Here is a 20,875-nt window from a genome sequence, read left to right as displayed (position 1 = left end):
ATATTTGCAAAAGTGCTTCCACGTTTTCGGAGAGCTCTGTTATCCACCCCCCACATCCCACCCTACCCCTAACGGCTGCACCTCCCGAAGAATTTTGTCTGGGCTCTTATCTCACTTATTTATTTCAAACAATCAACAGAAAATTTCACCACATAGTTTTATGTAAGGTTTTTAAGGCTGTGGTGTTAATTTTTAAGTAACATGAGCCCAGCGGCAGAAGCAACGCTAGGCTAACACTAGCTAGCTAGCAAGATTTTAAACCTGGTGCTAAACTAAGAGAAGCCACAAAATCAGTTTGAATAAGAGTAAACATTTACTCACCAAGTCAGTGTATCAGGTAAAGATCCACAGCAATGACAACAGTAATATCTTGAGCTGACGCTTCTCCAGGTTTGCTCAACATATTCCATAAAAAATGCACCGTGAACATGCGGACTGATCCAAGAGGGAGGAGGACGGTAGTCACGTGGCATTTTCAAAACACATCTTTGATCCTTCCGCACTGAGAAGCAAAACTTCCAGCTTACTTAGTTTTTCTAAGTTAAGACAACTCAAATAAATGGAGTTTATCAGCGTTTTTGCATAAAAAGTACTGGTAACTTATTTAAATTGAGTTCTAATAACAAATTGATAAAAATTGAGTTCAGCCTATTTAATATTTTTAATTAAACACAATATTACATTTTACAGTGCAGTAACTCACACAGTCTCATCTCTCACTGCTGGAACTGAATACACATTCACTCTCTACTCTGTGTTTGAGAACGTCAGAAGCAGTGGAGTCAGCATTACTGCAGTCACTGGTGAGTTAATATATTTCAGAAATATCCACTTTAGTAAAAACAAAAACAAAACAAAACAAAAACGCTATCCCCTGTAGTTCACTACTGATTCACCAGACTAGAACACATTTGCAAGTTACAATTTTTTTTCAAATCCTGTCCTATTTAAATAGCACTAAAATAAAACTCAGCAGCTGGGTAACAACTAAAACAGTCACACAACCCAATTGGCAATAACCCAAAATCTAAAAGAGTAGAATTTAAAAACAAGCTAAAGTTAAAACTCTGAAATTCAGTGAATGCTGATTACATTTAAGATCCATTATATCAATTTAAGGAACTTTCAAATCCTACCTTGCCCAACTTTTCAAATACCAGTTGTTCGGGGGGTTTTTTTGTTTACTTTTTAAAAAATTCAGTATCTATTTTTAAATATTGGCTGAAATCCATATTCATATAATAATTTAGACCGTTACAAAGGCAATCAAAGAAACCCATGTAAGTTAAGATAAACATTTATATTATCAAAACAATGGTATGGTATATGCTAATGAAAAAATTAGGGTAACAAAATTTCACAAGATAACAGGGTTGAATAGATATATTTCTTTTATTCGTAGTATATGAATTACCAGTGACATAAATACTCAAGATCACAAAAATTGTGTTAAACAACATTTTACATGGTTTTAACATGTGTTTGTAATGTTTCTTTCATACATACACCGTAAAAAAAAAAATCCCCAAAAAACAGTAATATTCCGGCAGCTGGGGCGCCAAAATAATACCATAAAATAACAGAAAATAACTTTCCCATGAAAATACGGTTATTTTCAGTAATGACAATACACTTTGTTGCCCTAATTTTACATGGGATTTTGCCTTTTTCAAGTGCTTTTAAACATTAAATTAAGAACACTTTAATGTGATTAAACAATGAAATTACCTATAAACAAGGTCAATGAATGTGGCAATATGAATAATAATACTCAAATGTACAGAAATATACAGTTAACAGTTGGTTTAAATAATAATGGACTGCATTCATATAGCGCTTTTTGAGACCCTCAAAGCGCTTTACAATTCCCCTCTGGCCATCACCAGTAGGTGGTAGGTGAAGTGTCTTGCCCAAGGATACAACAACCGAGAGTGTCCGAGCCGGGGCTCGAACCGGCAACCTTCTGATTACAAGGCGAACTGCCAATTCTTGAGCCACGATCGCCCTAAATACCAATAATAATAATAATAATCATTTGATGTAAAAAAAAAGTTTCATTTTAAAAAAAAGTATAATTTTATATAGCGTTGCATTCGAATTTAACAGTTCAATCTTTCAAATAATGGACAAATATTTGTGAAATCATGATACATTTGTGAATGTATTTTAACAATCTAAATATGCATATGTACAGACAAATACATTTAAAAAACAGGAAAATTATGTTTTATTACATTTACAGTGATTTTACGTTAATTTACATTTGAAATGTAAAATCACAGTCTATTTATGTAAATTTAATGATATTCTAGAAGAACAGTACAAAACTGTAAAATACACAGTAAAATACTTTTATATTACTTTTTTTTTTTTTTACAGTGTATGGTAACAGGGTTGACGGAATAATAAGTTGGAAGATTGGAACTCAATGGTAGTGTTAGCATTTTCTGAGAAAGTTGTTTTATATATTTATAGTTTTTTTACTGACATGCAAATTTCATCATCAAATTTTAAATAACATTTTTGAAACACTTTTCTAACATCTAGATTTACATATTGTCTCAAGACAAGTGCAATTTAAACAACAACTGTATATTTTAGAATTTTGTGAATGGATTACTTTCGATTCATGATTGGGAAAGAAAATGTCCAGTAATTCTAGAATAGCCCATATAATAGCAGTTAAACTTCTTAAATACTGGTCTTAGAAAATACTTCACCTCTGCTGAAAAAGTACTGAAAAAAATCTAACAAAAAAATGCCCCAAAACAAATTTGAAAAATGAAGTGTACACAATTGTAACTCATTCTTCACAGAATGCTATAAGCAAGATTGTATTTAAGACCTTGAATAAAAAAAGACTGATTTTGGATAGGTACATTTTTATGTGCTATTATAAAATGTTATAAAATGATTAAATATCCGTTCAGAAATAACAGATTCTTTTTTAATCCACAGAGACACACCTGGAGTGCTTACTAAAAGATCTTGGTTTACAACAGTACTACACAGAGAAACTGTCACTGAGCAAAATACTTGAGATTGATAAGATGACCATCACTGATGAACCTGCCAAGAGTAACTCAGACTTTCCATGGTATTTTCTAAAGAAACTGATGATGGTTAATGTGGCAGCTAGGAATATGATATGTACATCGGATTGTGAGTCTGATGATGAATCAGGGAATGAAGAGGATTCTGACAGTTTAAACACAGATGACATGCCAAACCCACTTGACATAATCACTGCTCTCTTTCTGTGTTCTGATGGTTTTGTACAGCAGGAAATGGCACTAAAAATGTCCACATATCAGTTCTCTGTTCCTTTGCTGCTTCCTAATTGTGACACCAATCAGTGCACACTCATGCTGTGGGCCATGAGAGACATTGTTAAAAAGTACAGACCTCAGTCTCTGTCAGAATCCAAGGGCTTCATTGAAGACAGAATCGTTCTCTCTGAACTTCCAATGATCTCTTTTGTCAGACTGGGTGAGTGCTCCTCATCCAAGTCAGAGATTCTCAATAAGCTTCTGAGCAATTCTCAGCAGTACCATGACACCTTTGTTCACTACAACATGGAGTGTGGTGACAGGCCAAGAACAATGTCCAACGGACTGACTGAAATTACTTGGTATCTTCCTGGTGGAAACACAAACATTGATATTTTCAGTCAGCCAGTGGCTGTAGCTAACCTTCATGGGGACATTGCTTCATTTGAAACACAATACTCCTTTCTGTGTCAGACATCTGCAGCAGTTTTTGTGTTCTTTGACCAGCTGGACTCTGAGTGCAGTCTACTTACCAAACAACACCACAAGGCACAGATCTTCTTGGTGGGCAACGGTGAGAGCAACGGCTGCACTTTAGAAGCTTTAAATGAAGTGGAAACTAAGTTGGGCTTAACTAAGAACAATATCATTATTAGGAAAAAGCAGAAAAATGATGCAGAGTTTGTAAAAAAATTGAGGCAAAAAGTTAGAAATGTGATTAAGAAATCGAAGAACATGACAATAGAGCAGATGGCAGACGTTGCCCATGAACTGGGAATCCTGGTTGATGAAGACTCTCCAGAGTGCCAGAGTGCAAAGAAAAATGCTGAAGCCATCACTGCTGAAATTCAAGACATCCTTAAATACAAAGAAGATCACCTTCCTCGGCAAGGTGAAATATGGAAAGAACTGACCTGCTTAGAGAAAGAAGAATTTCGCCTTCGAAAAGTTGGCTCTGGAAATATAGAAGATTACAAAAGTCAACTTCAGGAAGACAGAAAAGAACTGCGGAAAAAGCAGAACTCTTATGACATGTCGACAGCTATGACATGCTTCATCAATGCAATATCAAGCCCAGGAACAGAGAGGTTTTATTTCCTGAAATGGATGCGAATGAACCTGGACAACATGTCGCGGATAAAACTTTCTGAACTTCAGGAGAAATATAAAGAAAAATGCAAGAACTCTGAGAACAAAGAGGAGATCAAGGAGATTGACAGACAAATTTCCAACAGCTCACTGGGGACTGAACACTTCTTCCGTGAAATGGGTCAGATCTATGAAGCCTCACTGTCCCTTCCACAAAGAGACCCATCACGTCAACAGCTGCAGCATCTGCCCAAACTGTGTGCAGAGTTGTTGCTTGATGGATTTCCTCTTGAGCTTGTAGATGGAGATGCATCCAACATCCCTCTCAGATGGGTGAGTGATGTTCTCTCTCAGCTCAGTGACTTGGTGTCTCCAAACAGAAAGATCCTGGTAGTCACAGTTCTTGGAGTTCAGAGCACAGGAAAGTCCACTCTCCTTAACACCATGTTTGGAGTGCAGTTTGCAGTCAGCAGTGGTCGATGTACTCGAGGTGCCTTTATGTTGCTCATCAAAATCAACGAAGACATGAAAAAAGTCCTAAACTGTGACTTCATGATGATCATTGACACTGAGGGCTTAAAGTCACCAGAACTTGCACAACTGGACAACAGCTATGAGCACGACAATGAGCTTGCTACACTTGTTATAGGGCTGAGTGATGTCACCATTGTTAATATTGCAATGGAGAATTCAACTGAAATGAAGGACATCCTACAAATAGTTGTGCATGCTTTTCTCAGGATGAAGGAGGTGGGCAAAAAGCCGAGATGTGTTTTTGTTCACCAGAATGTGTCCGATGTTTCAGCCCATGAGAAGAACTTATGAGACAGGAAACTGCTCCTGGAACAGTTAAATGAAACGACCCAGGCAGCAGCCAAAATGGAAAAGAAAGAGGAGAACAAGAGCTTCACTGATGTGATGGAGTACAGTCCAGACACTGGGAACTGGTACATTCCTGGACTCTGGAATGGAAACCCACCAATGGCACCAGTCAATGCAGGCTACAGTGAGGCTGTATATGAGCTCAAGAAAAACATCATCCAACTGCTGGGAAACTGTGAGTCATCTGCTAATGATGTCATGGAGTTTAAAGAGTGGGTGAGAAGCCTGTGGACTGCAGTAAAACATGAAAACTTCATCTTCAGCTTCAAAAACAGCCTAGTAGCTGATGCATACATGAGACTCTGCACAGAATTCAACAAATGGGAGTGGGAATTCAAAAAAGAAATGTGCACCTGGGTAACAAACGCAGAAAAAAGAATTTCCAATTTTGGTACAATTGCTGTAAATCTGAATCTTCTGACATGAGAGAATTTCTCACATGTTTGAAAAGTGAAGCCTCCACAGAGCTGTCTACATGGGAGAAAGAGTTTCTAGATAATCTGACACAGTACTTCAAGCAAACAGCGGGTCATGTTTATCTGGTTGAAGGATATAAAGAGGAATTCTTAAACAGTGCAAAGAGGCTTCAGCGTGAAATGAAGAGATCCGTTTTTAATCAGATCACAGCAGCAGCAGAAAACAGACAGGGGATGACAGAAATTGATAAAATCAAAGAAAATCATGCACAAGAGATTGAAAAGGCAGTTCATGTGTTAATAGATACATGCAGAAAGAAAAAAGTCCAGATGACAGACAAAGAGCTGGACGAAGAGTTTGATAAGATGTGGAATGAAACACTGAAGAAACTTTTTTTTTTCTGAACAAAAGATCACAAATGTCTTCACCAACGTATCTCACTGCCTGAGAATCAATCTGTCACACAGGGGGAGTCATGCATGTGAATTATTAAGTCGAAAAAGTCTACAAGATTGTGAAAAAGAGCCTTTCAGATATACAAGTGAGAACATACATCACAGAGCTGCACATGCAATGGGCAAAACGGCTAAATATTTAAACATTCCAGATCACATAATGCTTGTACAAAAACTGGCTGACAGCATCATAGATCACTGCACTCAGTTTGTGAGTGAAACAGTAAAAAGAAAAAACAATTACACTGACACTTACATCCAGGAGATCCTACACATCATTGATGAGAAATTACAAAGCAATCAAGATGTTCAGACAGACATTAAGTTTGAAGTTTCTCTGAAACAGCACATCTGTGGATTTGCAGCCAGAGAGTTTCAGAAAATGCATGAAGATTTGATCCATGAAAATGATCCCTACAGATGTCTGATGAAAAACAAGGAAAAGTTTCATGATGATTTCATTGATGTGTTCCATGAAAGAGACCAGTGTCAGAAGAAGGCAGAAGAATTCACCAACAAATGCTTGAAGCCTGCTGTTGAAGACTTTATCAGTCATTTCCTGGGAGCTGATATCATTGATGAAATGCTGACATGTGAGCAGTTCAGCACACGAATGTCCTTCCAATATTCAGTTTTACTGGATTTACTTTCAAAAGATGATTTTAAAAACTATGTGAGCTATATTGACTCATATGAGAAATATGTCAAGACATGGATACTAAACCAAATAGTGGAGCACTTCTCAACTGTGTCCACAATATCTGAGTTTGAGGACCAACATCTTCAGTCATGTATCAGAAACATAAATGATGCAATTAACAAGGCCCAAAGAGGAATGGGTGATGAACTGAAGACATTTGTCGAAGATATTTGTAAAGAACTTGGTGATAAACTGGTCATTTCCCAGAACGCTCTTGGTGCTTTCATGATCCTGAACAATGCTGACAAGGAACAGTTTGCTGACTCGCTCACAGTGTCTGTGAATGAGATGGCACAAGACCTCAGAAAAGAGTTTCAAACATTGAACTTTGAAGTGAAACTACAGCATCTCCATGTGCAGCCCCAGAATGAGCTTTTCAGCAAACTGATGGGTTGTGGCAAACAGTGTCCATTCTGCAAAGCTCTCTGTGAGGCAGGAGGAGGAGCCCATATTGAGCACTTTGCTCTACTGCATCGACCTCAGGGTCTGGGAGGATTCAGTTGGCCAAATAAACAAAAACTTATCGCTGACATATGCTCTTCTTTTGTAATCAGTGACCAGCGTTTTCGCTGCAGAGCTATAAACCATGAATATCACCCTTACAAGAGTTACAAGGCAATTTACCCAGACTGGAAAATCCATACAGATGTGAGCCTTAAAGCATCAGACTATTGGAAATATGTGATAGCAAAGTACAACATGGACTTTGCCGAACAGTATAATAAAGTACCTGCTGATATTCCTGCTGCTTGGAAAAATATCACAAAACAGCAGGCAGAAAAAAGTCTCAAAGAGTCTTTTTATGTCCAGTGAGATTACTGGAATTTCAACTAATCTTCTTCTGGTGTACACACACACACACACAAAAAAAATCCAGATAACATATCCAACTATAATACTAACCAAAAATAAAGGTATCATTAGTGGACATATACAGGGAGTGCAGAATTATTAGGCAAATGAGTATTTTGTCCACATCATCCTCTTCATGCATGTTGTCTTACTCCAAGCTGTATAGGCTCGAAAGCCTACTACCAATTAAGCATATTAGGTGATGTGCATCTCTGTAATGAGAAGGGGTGTGGTCTAATGACATCAACACCCTATATCAGGTGTGTATAATTATTAGGCAACTTCCTTTCCTTTGGCAAAATGGGTCAAAAGAAGGACTTGACAGGCTCAGAAAAGTCAAAAATAGTGAGATATCTTGCAGAGGGATGCAGCAGTCTTAAAATTGCAAAGCTTCTGAAGCGTGATCATCGAACAATCAAGCGTTTCATTCAAAATAGTCAACAGGGTCGCAAAAAGCGTGTGGAAAAACCAAGGCGCAAAATAACTGCCCATGAACTGAGAAAAGTCAAGCGTGCAGCTGCCAAGATGCCACTTGCCACCAGTTTGGCCATATTTCAGAGCTGCAACATCACTGGAGTGCCCAAAAGCACAAGGTGTGCAATACTCAGAGACATGGCCAAGGTAAGAAAGGCTGAAAGACGACCACCACTGAACAAGACACACAAGCTGAAACGTCAAGACTGGGCCAAGAAATATCTCAAGACTGATTTTTCTAAGGTTTTATGGACTGATGAAATGAGAGTGAGTCTTGATGGGCCAGATGGATGGGCCCGTGGCTGCATTGGTAAAGGGCAGAGAGCTCCAGTCCTACTCAGACGCCAGCAAGGTGGAGGTGGAGTACTGGTTTGGGCTGGTATCATCAAAGATGAGCTTGTGGGGCCTTTTCGGGTTGAGGATGGAGTCAAGCTCAACTCCCAGTCCTACTGCCAGTTTCTGGAAGACACCTTCTTCAAGCAGTGGTACAGGAAGAAGTCTGCATCCTTCAAGAAAAACATGATTTTCATGCAGGACAATGCTCCATCACACGCGTCCAAGTACTCCACAGCGTGGCTGGCAAGAAAGGGTATAAAAGAAGAAAAACTAATGACATGGCCTCCTTGTTCACCTGATCTGAACCCCATTGAGAACCTGTGGTCCATCATCAAATGTGAGATTTACAAGGAGGGAAAACAGTACACCTCTCTGAACAGTGTCTGGGAGGCTGTGGTTGCTGCTGCACGCAATGTTGATGGTGAACAGATCAAAACACTGACAGAATCCATGGATGGCAGGCTTTTGAGTGTCCTTGCAAAGAAAGGTGGATATATTGGTCGCTGATTTGTTTTTGTTTTGTTTTTGAATGTCAGAAATGTATATTTGTGAATGTGGAGATGTTATATTGGTTTCACTGGTAAAAATAAATAATTGAAATGAGTATATATTTGTTTTTTGTTAAGTTGCCTAATAATTATGCACAGTAATAGTCACCTGCACACACAGATATCCCCCTAAAATAGCTAAAACTAAAAACTACTTCCAAAAACATTCAGCTTTAATATTAATGAGTTTTTTGGGTTCATTGAGAACATGGTTGTTGTTCAATAATAAAATTATTCCTCAAAAATACAACTTGCCTAATAATTCTGCACTCCCTGTATGTTCAAGCATTATAGTTTAAAACTAGAAAGTGCATTTTCTGAAGAAACTGCAGTGTGAATGCTTGAATCTGAATGTATGCACTGAAATGAATTAATTGCTGAATTCTAAGTTAAAAAGTTTCAATGAGATAAAAAGAAACAGAATTTAATCTGAAAACAAAAGTGCTGATGTGCTAAAAGCTGCAGTTTACACAGAAGAACAAGTTGGGAAAAAGCTGAAAATGTTTTAAATGTAAATTAGAAAACCCTTAGAAATGAGAAAAGAAAATTTAGAGTCAGAAAACATCTGAATGAATATTAAAAGTTCATATTCTTTGAATCACTGAATAACTAAAATGTGATCCCTCCACTTGGATCCACACAGTTTAAAAATTTTAAATGTCTGAACTTTGAAAGACACGGTGTTGGAAAGAGAACAACGATGGCGACGTTTTGAGGGTAAAATGATGGCTGTAGACCAAACACTGTGGACACAGCAGCAGTTGAAAGAGAAGTGTTTAAGATGAATATTGGCAGAGTGAGAGACAGAGCTCATTAGGCAGGCAGGTGTGAGCCTGGTTGCTATAGTGACTGCACCCACTGGCTCCATACACACGCGCACAGACATGCACCTCACTTTTGCTGCTTAAAATGAACAGAAACGTCAGGTCGAAACAAATCGTTCCCAAATGAAAAGTACAGGTCCTATTGACAAAATTCTTTCACCGTGAGCGACAGCAATGTCCAGTCTACCTAATTCTCAGTTTTCATGCTTGTGGAGTTTATTATATGGACGTGGTGACAGTGTAAAGACAGCCTGTACTTCTGGTTTTCAAACGAACCTTCTGAGCCATTTTAACATTAGAGTCTATGGAGGAGTTGGAGGGAGGAGGCTGTGCATTGGTGACATTTATGAAAGAACCATAACACCTAGTACAATAGTAAACACATTGGATGAAAGAGGACAGCGATGGCTACGTTTTGAGGGTAAAATCATACCTGTAGACCAAACACCGTGGACACAGCAGCAGTTTTAAAAAATATTTTAAGATTAATTTTTTTGCTCCTCTCACTCTAGCAGTTCAGCTGTCTCACTCTAGCCCCAACATTCCGTCCCATACACACCCATTATAAACTCTGAAACGGCTGAAAAAACATCATGAAACTTAAACTGGAACTGAAGAAAAAGTATAATAGATATTGAAAAGATAAATACAAGTTGAATAGTTGAATGTCTTGTCTTCGTTTTAAAGTTTGAATGGTGGCTCTATGTCAATGTATGTGGAAGTAGATACAGTTTAAAGAGGAGTAAGTTGAATGAGGATTTGAAGGGTCTCCCCATTGAAATACATGGGAAATTTTTGTTGAAAAAAGTTGAATAAAATTAAAAATATAAATGTTATAAATGAGAAAAATACAAGCAGTCATGTCCAAAAGAAGAGGAATCTAACGGTGTTTGAATGGTTTTTCTAAGTTGAACGGTTTTGAAGGAGATAGATGCACAAAAACGTACGGAATATGATATAATAATAATAATAATATTAATAAAGATTAGAAGAACAATACTGTGAATGCTTTTACAAGCATTCACACTAATAAGGCAAGAAAACCACTGCAGTTTGTGTTCATCTTGACCTCGTCTTTAACATATTTAATAAAAGAATCAAAGTATATTTTCTTTGATAAATTATTCTTTCCATTTTTCTTTTAATAATGTAGATGTCACGTAAGAACGTCAATCGTTGATTTTGTTTATGATCATATATTTATATATATCATATATTTACATTTATGTCTCACAAAAATAATTTAGTTAGTATGTGCGGTTCTCATTAATAAAACAACAAACAAACTGAAAACACACTCAGGGAATGTGTGAGTTATCTGATGTTACGCCCCAGTCTAGGGGTACAGGAACGTAGCATAACTGTTAAAAAAGGAAGTGACCCCGCCCTGGTCCCCAAAACCATACACAGAAAAACCAATTTCTTAAGTGAAAGGTGGTTTATTGTCTACACTGAAAACAAAGGTGAACAAAGGCCAAAATAACAATCAAAACAAGCTAAGTCAGGAGAGGAGGCGCTATCTAAAACCCTATGTGAAACAACTAACTGAAATAAACAGGAGAAAACGGTACAAGAAAACAATAAGGCAGCTCACCCCTTCTGTTTCAGTGTCTATTTACATCGTACTATTTACAAGTGAAAATATATCTACACACTATGTACAAAGCTCAGTAGGTCACAAGAATCACAAAAACGGATGTCACAGGGTTTGGAGGCCAAGATTGGGTCTGCTGCTGCTGTTAGTTGCTGCCGCTGACAACTGCTGGGCAGGGATCTTTTAAAACAGCCACATGATGAGGGGACCAGTCAGCTGCCACCAGCTCCCCAACCAGGAAGGACCTGTAGAGTCTTAAGAGCGAGACTTTTTTGTAAACCTACACAATATTAATAGGCTACATTGATCCAAGGTTATGAAATTGTTTCACAGTAGTCATACGCAGTATGCTTTATATCCACCATTACCAGCCAAAAGTTTGGACAAACCTTTAATGGTTTTTCTTTATTTTTACAAATTTCTACATAGTAGATACAAGCTGAAGACATGAAATATATGAAGCAAGATATGTGGAATTGTGTAGCAATGAAAAATTGATAAATAACTCTAAACATGTTTTTATATTTTAGTTTCCTGAAAGCAGCCACCCTTTCCTTTGTTGACTCAATGAGTTTCATGATGTAGTCACCTGTAATGGTTTTCACTTCACATGTGTACCTTGTCAGGGTTCATTTGTGAAATTTCTTGCCTCCTGGAGCTGGGACCATCAGTTGTGTTATGCAGAAGTCAGTTTGGTACACCTGATTTTTAAATGGTACTGTATACAGTAGCATAAAACTAAACTGTAGCTTTTTCAAAGTCTAAAAGGTAAATTCTGACTTATTTGAATAATATTAAATGTGTTTCTGATTATAATTAAACTACATCAGACAACTGAAATCAGTGCAGCTCACGTGTGTGACTTGTTTCCATCAGTGGAAGTGGAAGTCCTGGGGCCAGTGATCTCTAAAAGCCCTCAGAGCTCAGTTGTGGTGTGGTGCTCCTCCCTGACACACCCCCTTTTTGGACTTTGGTTTGGGTTCTTGGGTTTAGTGATGACAAAATAAGGGAAGCTGTGAGCCTTTTTGAACCACTGTGTCAAAAATTGGTTCATAAGCTTCATTCATTCATTACTCTCACGGGTGACATCTACTGGCAACAGTGGTCTATGTACTGCCAAAAGAAGCCTTGCGTGTGTGATGCACCTTTCATACGTATTTTAAAATGATTGCAAGAATTTCTCAAATATCCTGACAGCCTGACTTCATTTTACACATCTTTGTTTTGTGTATTCCATCTTGGAAAAATCTGCCTGACTAATTCGATCCTGAAAATAATAATAAAAAGATAAAACATTGTGAAACATTGTTGATTGTTAATTATATACTGGGCAGGGAAGATGGTTTTTACATATTGCAATAAGGCAGTTGTGATGTGTTTGTATGGAAATACAAACACTGATATTATCAGTTTCATTATCATTTTCATCTCACATTTATTTATTTCCCACATAATATTGTATTATTCTATTTATTTACAGTAACAAAAGCACCCCATGAAAGATATAGACCTGTAAGTATATTTAATTTGAATAAACACTGAGAGTAAATTTATTTCTCTATTTTTTGGTGACACCAGCTTAAAATATTCCTGCACCTGGGAATGCTTCCTTGATGGCTCCATTGTTGAGAAGTCCAAAATACACTTATGCAACACACATGAAGCGATGTTTGAGTCTAAATAGCACTGAGTGTTGCACCAAAGTCTGAATATAGCTCTTTGGTGCGACACTCCACAATTTGATGGTCAAACTGAGGCTTGAAGAAAACAGAAACACTGAAATGTCTGAAGCATTTGCGTTGAAATTGTATTGACATTTTGAAACAATATGAAACCACAGGGACACCTGCTGGCCAGTATGGCTATCGTCACATCTTGATAATGCTATTCTGTGAAACAATGACACATTTCCAAATAAAGATACTTATCTAGGAGTTTGTGTCATCATGTTTTAATTACTTAAAAATATATATTTAAATGGAAATAGGACTGAATGTGTTCTCCTTCTTTATGAGAAGGTAACATTAATAACATTTTCATGGGTCTTTTCATTTCAGCCAGTCACAACAGTCCATTTTACACTTGGTCCTCATTGCATTTTTAAATGATGACTTTCCTTAACTTTACAGCTACAGCTGTGTCTCTTGTATAAGGATGAAGTCACATGAAACATTTTCTGATGTAAGTAGAAAAAAAACAGAGAAGAGACAGAATCAGAGATGGAGACTCCTGCCTGTTTATTTTTCTCCATGACAGCAGAGGCAGTTTTTACTAAAATATTTTAATGAATTTATTGCACAGTGTGCAGCTCTCTCTCTCTCTCTCTACTGACAGAACTCAGTGTAGCTTACCCAGCAGTCTCTATCTTTCTTGCTTTCTCTCAAGTGGTAGCCAGGGACATCACCACCAAAGGGGGAGCTGGGGCTGGGCAGCAAATTTTGGGCCCCCCAAAATTTACTGCTTAAAACAAATTATTATGGATTTTGACATCTTATTTGTTTTTCATATGTACTTATTTTCAGTCATATCTTTAATAGCAGGAAATCAAATGGGTGTATATTTTTTTCTGTCTCTCTTTGTTGCCATATTTTTTCAAGTAACCCATATTAGGCAACAGCATAATAAAACAGGAAATTCTGTTTTGCCATCCAAATATTGTTAGTGGCCCTAATGTGACGCACCTGACTCACCCAAAGCAGCAGGCCAGGGACATTAAAAAATGTTGTTCATGTGAAATTTTGGAGTATATTTGATGTTGTTGTTTTTGTTGTGTTGTTGTTGTTGTTGTTTGTTTGTTTTCCTCCAACAGTATGTGCAGTCTGACATCAATTCATGGCACCATTTTATGTTCAGACCACCTTAAAGGTCTCCAACACCTACCTTTATCTTTTTGTTGATGGCTTGACCTGTTTTGATGCACAGATTTGCAGTCTGATTGTGTCACTGCAGCTCACAAGTTTTTGCAGACAAGTCTACGTCTTCCATGCAAGCCACAACTGGCAGTGTGCTAGATATCAGAGATCACAGTGAGGTCTTTAGCGCAACACCCTCTTTTTATTTGTGAACTTTAATTTCAGGTTTTGTTATTTTTGTTTCCATATACATATTCTTTGTTGCTAGAAGCAGTATTCACAGGATATAAGTCAAGTCATTATGTATCTTATCTTGCCCAAAATATAAATAGCTGGTTAAATTAATTTTCAACACCTGTTTGAAAGGTGTTGAAAATAATCCTATATATAAACAGACTGGTCGGTATGGGCCACAGTATCTACTGTAAAGTGTATCAGATCAGCAGTAACATGTTTAGCTGCAGGTTCACGTTAAAACGCTGTCTGTCTGAGTGATGTGAGCTTTCTGGGGAAAAGGTGGTCTTATCAGGAGAGATGGCATCCACACTACTTTACATGGAGCACCGCACATTTATAGAAATCTGACTGAATGGATTCAAAACCCCAAAATGTGGATCTCCAGACCTTGGACCAGGAAGCAGAGTTACAGTCTTACACACCTCTCTGCAACCCCATCCCCATAGAAACTGTCCTGGTCATGACCACTAAGAGACAAACAGAAAACCATAAAAAATCATTTCAGTATAAAAAGTCACAAAGAAAGAACAATAAAACATCCTCAACTACACCAAAGAGTAAAACAGTTACAGGAAAAGAATTAAACATTAGGTCTCTCTCTTCTAAATGATTTAATAATGATCAACATATTTATTCTGCCTTACAGAGACAGGATTGCACATGTTGAAGGCTCTCACTACTTGAGGAAAGTCTGTTCATGTCCTTTTTGTATTCAGCCTCTGTGTTGATCTTCCAGTTCAGCCTGTTTTCAATGTACTACAAGTACCAGGTACTTGTACTTCAGCTGATGATTGTTTCAAGATTACACCACAAAATCATCCATCAGTGCTTCGAACTCCTCCTCCTGCCATCACTAATAAATCCAGCCTCTGCAGAATCAGAGTATTTCTGAAGGTGTCTTGACTCAGACTTGTACTGAAAGTCTAAGTGTATGAAGTCCAGGACAGAACTGTTCACCCATGGAGGTCCTGCTGCACATCTCTAAATCAGACAGAGCTCGGCCCAGTCTCACATACTCTGGTCAGCCTGTCAGGTAGTCAGTAATCCATGAGGTGGTGTTTACTGATATTACTGTACTTTTTTCTCACTAGCAGCAGCTGAATCATTTTGAATGCACTTGAGAAATCAAAGAAAGTGATCAATAACCCTGCAGGAAGTAGATGATTTCATCATCCAAGTTCGAAAGCTACAATCCATCACGATAACTGATCTCAAAGCAATTCAATTCAATTCAATTTTATTTATATAGCGCCAAATCACAACAAAAGTCGCCTCAAGGCGCTTTATATTGTACAGTAGATAGCACAATAATAAATACAGAGAAAAACCCAACAATCATATGACCCCCTATGAGCAAGCGCTTTGGCGACAGTGGGAAGGAAAAACTCCCTTTTAACAGGAAGAAACCTCCGGCAGAACCAGGCTCAGGGAGGGGCGGCCATCTGCTGCGACCGGTTGGGGTGAAAGAAGAAAAACAGGATAAAGACATGCTGTGGAAGAGAGACAGAGATTAATAACAGATATGATTCGATGCAGAGAGGTCTATTAACACATAGTGAGTGAGAAATGTGACTGGAAAGGAAAAACTCAATGCATCATGGGAATCCCCGGCAGCCTACGTCTATTGCAGCATAACTAAGGGAGGATTCAGGGTCACCTGGTCCAGCCCTAACTATATGCTTTAGCAAAAAGGAAAGTTTTAAGCCTAATCTTGAAAGTAGAGATAGTGTCTGTCTCCCGAATCCAGACTGGAAGCTGGTTCCACAGAAGAGGGGCCTGAAAACTGAAGGCTCTCCCTCCCATTCTACTTTTAAATACTCTAGGAACAACAAGTAAGCCTGCAGAGCGAGAGCGAAGTGCTCTAATGGGGTGATATGGTACTACAAGGTCATTAAGATAAGATGGGGCCTGATTATTTAAGACCTTGTATGTGAGGAGCAGGATTTTGAATTCAATTCTGGATTTAACAGGAAGCCAATGAAGGGAAGCCAAAACAGGAGAAATATGCTCTCTCTTTCTAGTCCCTGTCAGTACCCTTGCTGCAGCATTTTGGATCAGCTGAAGGCTTTTCAGCGAGTTTTTAGGACATCCTGATAATAGTGAATTACAGTAGTCCAGCCTGGAAGTAATAAATGCATGAACTAGTTTTTCAGCGTCACTCTGGGACAGGATATTTCTAATTTTAGAGATGTTGCGCAAATGGAAGAAAGCAGTCTTACATATTTGTTTAATATGTGCATTGAAGGACATGTCCTGGTCAAAAATGACTCCAAGGTTCCTCACAGCATTACTGGAGGCCAAGGTAATGCCATCCAGAGTAAGAATCTGGTTAGATACCATATTTCTAAGATTTTCAGGGCCGAGTACAATAACCTCAGTTTTATCTGAATTAAGAAGCAGAAAGTTAGCGGCCATCCAGGTCTTTATGTCTTTAAGACATTCCTGCAGTTTAACTAATTGGTGTGTGTTACCTGGCTTCATGGATAGATAGAGCTGCGTGTCATCTGCATAGCAGTGAAAATTTATGCTATGTCTTCTAATGATGCTGCCTAAGGGAAGCATGTATAATGTAAACAGAATTGGTCCTAGCACCGAACCCTGTGGAACTCCATAATTGACCTTAGTGTGTGAAGAGGACTCTCCATTTACTTGAACAAATTGGAGTCTATTAGATAGATATGATACAAACCACTGCAGTGCAGTACCTGTAATACCTACAGCATGTTCTAATCGCTCTAATAGGATATTATGGTCAACAGTATCGAACGCAGCACTGAGGTCTAGCAGGACAAGCACAGAGATGAGTCCACTGTCAGAGGCCATAAGAAGATCATTTGTAACCTTCACTAAAGCTGTTTCTGTGCTGTGATGAGCTCTGAAACCTGACTGAAACTCTTCAAATAAACCATTTCTCTGCAGATGATCTGTTAGCTGTTTGACAACTACTCTTTCAAGGATTTTTGATATGAAAGGAAGGTTGGAGATTGGCCTATAATTAGCTAAGACAGCTGGGTCTAGAGATGGCTTTTTAAGTAAAGGTTTAACTACAGCCACCTTGAAGGCCTGTGGTACATAGCCGAAGCAGACATGGCTCTCTTATGCCTAAATACAGGTGAAGGATTAAACTGCTCCCACTACTGTCTAAAACAGGTATGAACAACAGGACTATTCATTATCTATTCATTGCCTTCCCTTCTTTTCTGTGCTGCAGGCTGTGACCCAGTAATCAGTCTTAATGTGCCGTCTTAAAGCACATTTAAGTTTCTAAAATGCAACAGGAAAGGGGAGATCTGGAGGATCTACTATATCCTGAATAAAGTGTTTTACTAATGATGTATAAAAGAGACATAATGAACAGGGAGTGGAAACAGGACTCTGTAAATATGTAGGAGTGTGCTGCAACAAAACAATGGACATCAGCAGCATCTGTGCCAAACATCATTTTTAACTGACTTTGCTTCAATGGCTCGGAGGCATGAATACCTCTTGTCTTAGCTCCTTTCTCTTCATGTCTTCGTCACCTTGTCTGTTCACTCGTCATGTGTGAGGGACTGAGCTGCAATTTGATGATTGGGGAAATAAGAGCAAAGGAATCAAGGATGTAGAATCCAAAATATAAGAAAAGCGGGAATAATTTGTTTCTGTGTTATCTTAACTGTTAAATTGCATTCAGTATTTCCTGGATGAGAGAATTATTCTGTCTCTGGCACAGACTTAAAAGTCTCACTCATCACACGGACCCAGCCAAATACTTTAGCAGTAGTCTGCTGTAACGAAACGATGGATGTGCTATATTTAACTGGCATTGCTTTAAAACGACAAATGCAAGGATGTCTGATATTGTTAAAGCCTCTTAGCTCCGCTCTACATGTTTTTCTCGCCTCACTTGCTCACTTCTCTGGTGGGAGGAGCTAAGATACACTGATAGGTTCAAGGAAATGAGAGCAAAGGAATCAAGGATGCATGAAGAGAGAGAGAGAGAGAGTCAGTTTTTATGGAAATGCATAGATGTGTGTTGTACTTCTATTTGGCTTATTACTTTCTAATGCAGGGAAAAGACATTGGCAAAGAAACACCTACTACATAAATAGTTTGATTTGAAGTTGCTCTTTTTAATCTTCTCTATTGACTCTGACATCCTGTTATTAACAGTTTCATGGTATTGCTTTTTTTGCTTTAAACAAACCTCACAGGGTGGTAGAATATGAGGTCCGTGGATTGCCTCTCCGTTGTCTTTGTTGACAGCAATGAAGGCAGTGAAAGAACTGCTCACTCCTGATTGGACACTGAGCTGCACCACCTTCTCCTTCACTCCTCCATCTTGCTGTCCTCCGAGCTCTCTCTCCTTCATCTCCAGGGAACGAATCAGAGTGTGAGCACCCAACCTGTGGACTGTTAATCTGCAGACAAGGAAGAAAACATTTACAGTTCTAATGTTTCCTATTTTTGCTACATTAGTACATCACTGACTTTTCTGTTTTTCACTCCACTCTATCCTTTTCAGAGGTGGAGGCTAATCCACCACTTGGTTAAGACTCACAATGATAACATGATTGAAGATAGCGGTCTACAGAGGATTCAAATCAAAATCAAATGTGAAAACTTGCTTCAGAGTTGAAATATGCCATTAACTCTGTTATCAAAGTTAGTTTTAACAATATAAATGATGCAGGTATAACAAACCTTACTTGATATTACTGACACACACCTGAACTAGTTCGTCCTCTCTCTTCAGTTGCACTCAGTTAATTCAACTCAAAAATGTCTAATTCCAGCCATTTCCACTTACTACTGGTGTCCTCAGGGACCTCTACCATTTCTTATCTGGCTACTTCCAATTGGTCATCTCTCCTACACATTTAATATCAGTTTTCTCTGTTATGTTGATGACACCAATCTGTACCCATCCTTAATGTGAAATGTTTATGTGGGGAAATAAACAAGTCAGCGGAGGTAGATGATGTTTTACCATTGTTGTTTCTAATGAACAGACACATGAAAACAATCGCCTGCCCATCCCAAGTATGGTTATTTTAATTATAAGAGTATAATATAAGTATAATATAAGTAAGAACCATCAGAACATAAGATAAACACCACACATGTTTTGGCACCTCATCAGCAGTTTCTTCCTCCCCTTGAAAGTTGGCACCAGTACACATCCTCATTCCTAAGGCGTTCTCTCACTGCCCAAGATTGAGTAAAACAACCTGCTTAAAAAGTCCACCGCCCTCTCTCCTACACACCTCCATACCTCCACAGGTATGTCGTTTGGACCAAGCACCTCTCCACTCTTCATAGTTGCCCTTTTTTCATCCTTACTAATTCTCTGCACATTCTGATTTTCTTTCACGGCCAAGGGGATGAGCCGTGTGGAGAAAATCAATCAGGATCTACGCACAGGCACTCGCTGAGATGAAGGTGGTTTATTGTAAAGTAAAGCACAAGGTGAAAAATGGCAAAACAGAACTAAAGTTAATCTAAACTGGGAAAAACTAGTGATGTGACGTTGTGTATCGAGGCTTCAAAGCTTGTGTCGACTAATGGAGGGGGCGTTTCCGCGACGCGCGTATCGAGGCTTGCTTCATTTATGGGAGGAGCTGAAAATGATGACGTCCGAAGCCTCGCTGCCCGGCTGTACCACGTGACTGGTTCATGAAGTGGTTCGAACTTTGCCGCGAGCTATGACAGCGATATAAACCCCTCAGACTTCATTCAAAAATGTGGGTGTTTGATGGAGAGTTGTGGTTAGTGAGAGTTTGGAGACAGTTTGGAGGTTTAGGAGAGTGAGGAGAGAAAGTCAGGAGAGAATGGAGCCAGCTAAGAAGAGGAGGATGTCCTCCCCTGTGTGGGAACATTTTGATCTTATTCTTCCCAACAAGGTATGTAAATTTCTACAGAAGATGTATTTTCATAATACTGATGGTGCAATACAATTTATGTTAAGCTGTCTTTACTTTTGTACAAGGTGAAGTGTTTGCTATGTGCCAGGGAGCTGGGATATAACAACAACACCTCATCCATGCTCAGGCACTACAGAGCTTTGCATGAGAATAAGGGGAACACCGATTGTGGAGCAAGACCAGGTGAGCCATCAAATGCCATGATAATATAGCATGCAGTAATGTTACTAAATGATATAACAATATTATACAACTGTAATAAGTTACGTGTGTGATATTTATATTTGTGCTTTGTTTTTGTTGTCTTTCCTCAGGAGAACAATCTCAAATAGATGAAGACCTGGTTAGCATGGTGATTGAGGACTCCCAGCCATTTAGCATTGTGGAGGACAAAGGATTTAAAAGATTTGTTAAATCATTAAATCCTAGCTATGTTCTCCCCA

The 20,875-nt window shown here is 38.5% G+C and overlaps 1 protein-coding gene across 1 annotated transcript; it reads left to right on the top strand.

Annotated features, from left to right (window-relative positions):
• Nucleotides 1-762: 762 nt before the first annotated feature.
• Nucleotides 763-6,153, top strand: LOC102083136 (up-regulator of cell proliferation-like). Its single transcript, XM_019349502.2, has 2 exons — nt 763-803; nt 2,959-6,153. Exon 2 carries the CDS (start codon nt 3,051-3,053, stop codon nt 5,181-5,183), a length of 2,133 nt encoding a protein of 710 aa, XP_019205047.1. The 5' UTR covers nt 763-803; nt 2,959-3,050; the 3' UTR covers nt 5,184-6,153.
• The last annotated feature ends 14,722 nt before the right edge of the window (nt 6,154-20,875 follow it).

This window comes from Oreochromis niloticus, linkage group LG3 (genome assembly GCF_001858045.2).
Source record: "Oreochromis niloticus isolate F11D_XX linkage group LG3, O_niloticus_UMD_NMBU, whole genome shotgun sequence".
NCBI lineage: Eukaryota > Metazoa > Chordata > Actinopteri > Cichliformes > Cichlidae > Oreochromis > Oreochromis niloticus.
This window is presented reverse-complemented; position numbering and strand designations above follow the sequence as displayed.

Coding starts and splice junctions, on each gene's coding strand:
- LOC102083136 (XM_019349502.2), top strand. CDS start 3,051: ATGACCATCACTGATGAACCTGCCAAGAGTAACTCAGACTTTCCATGG.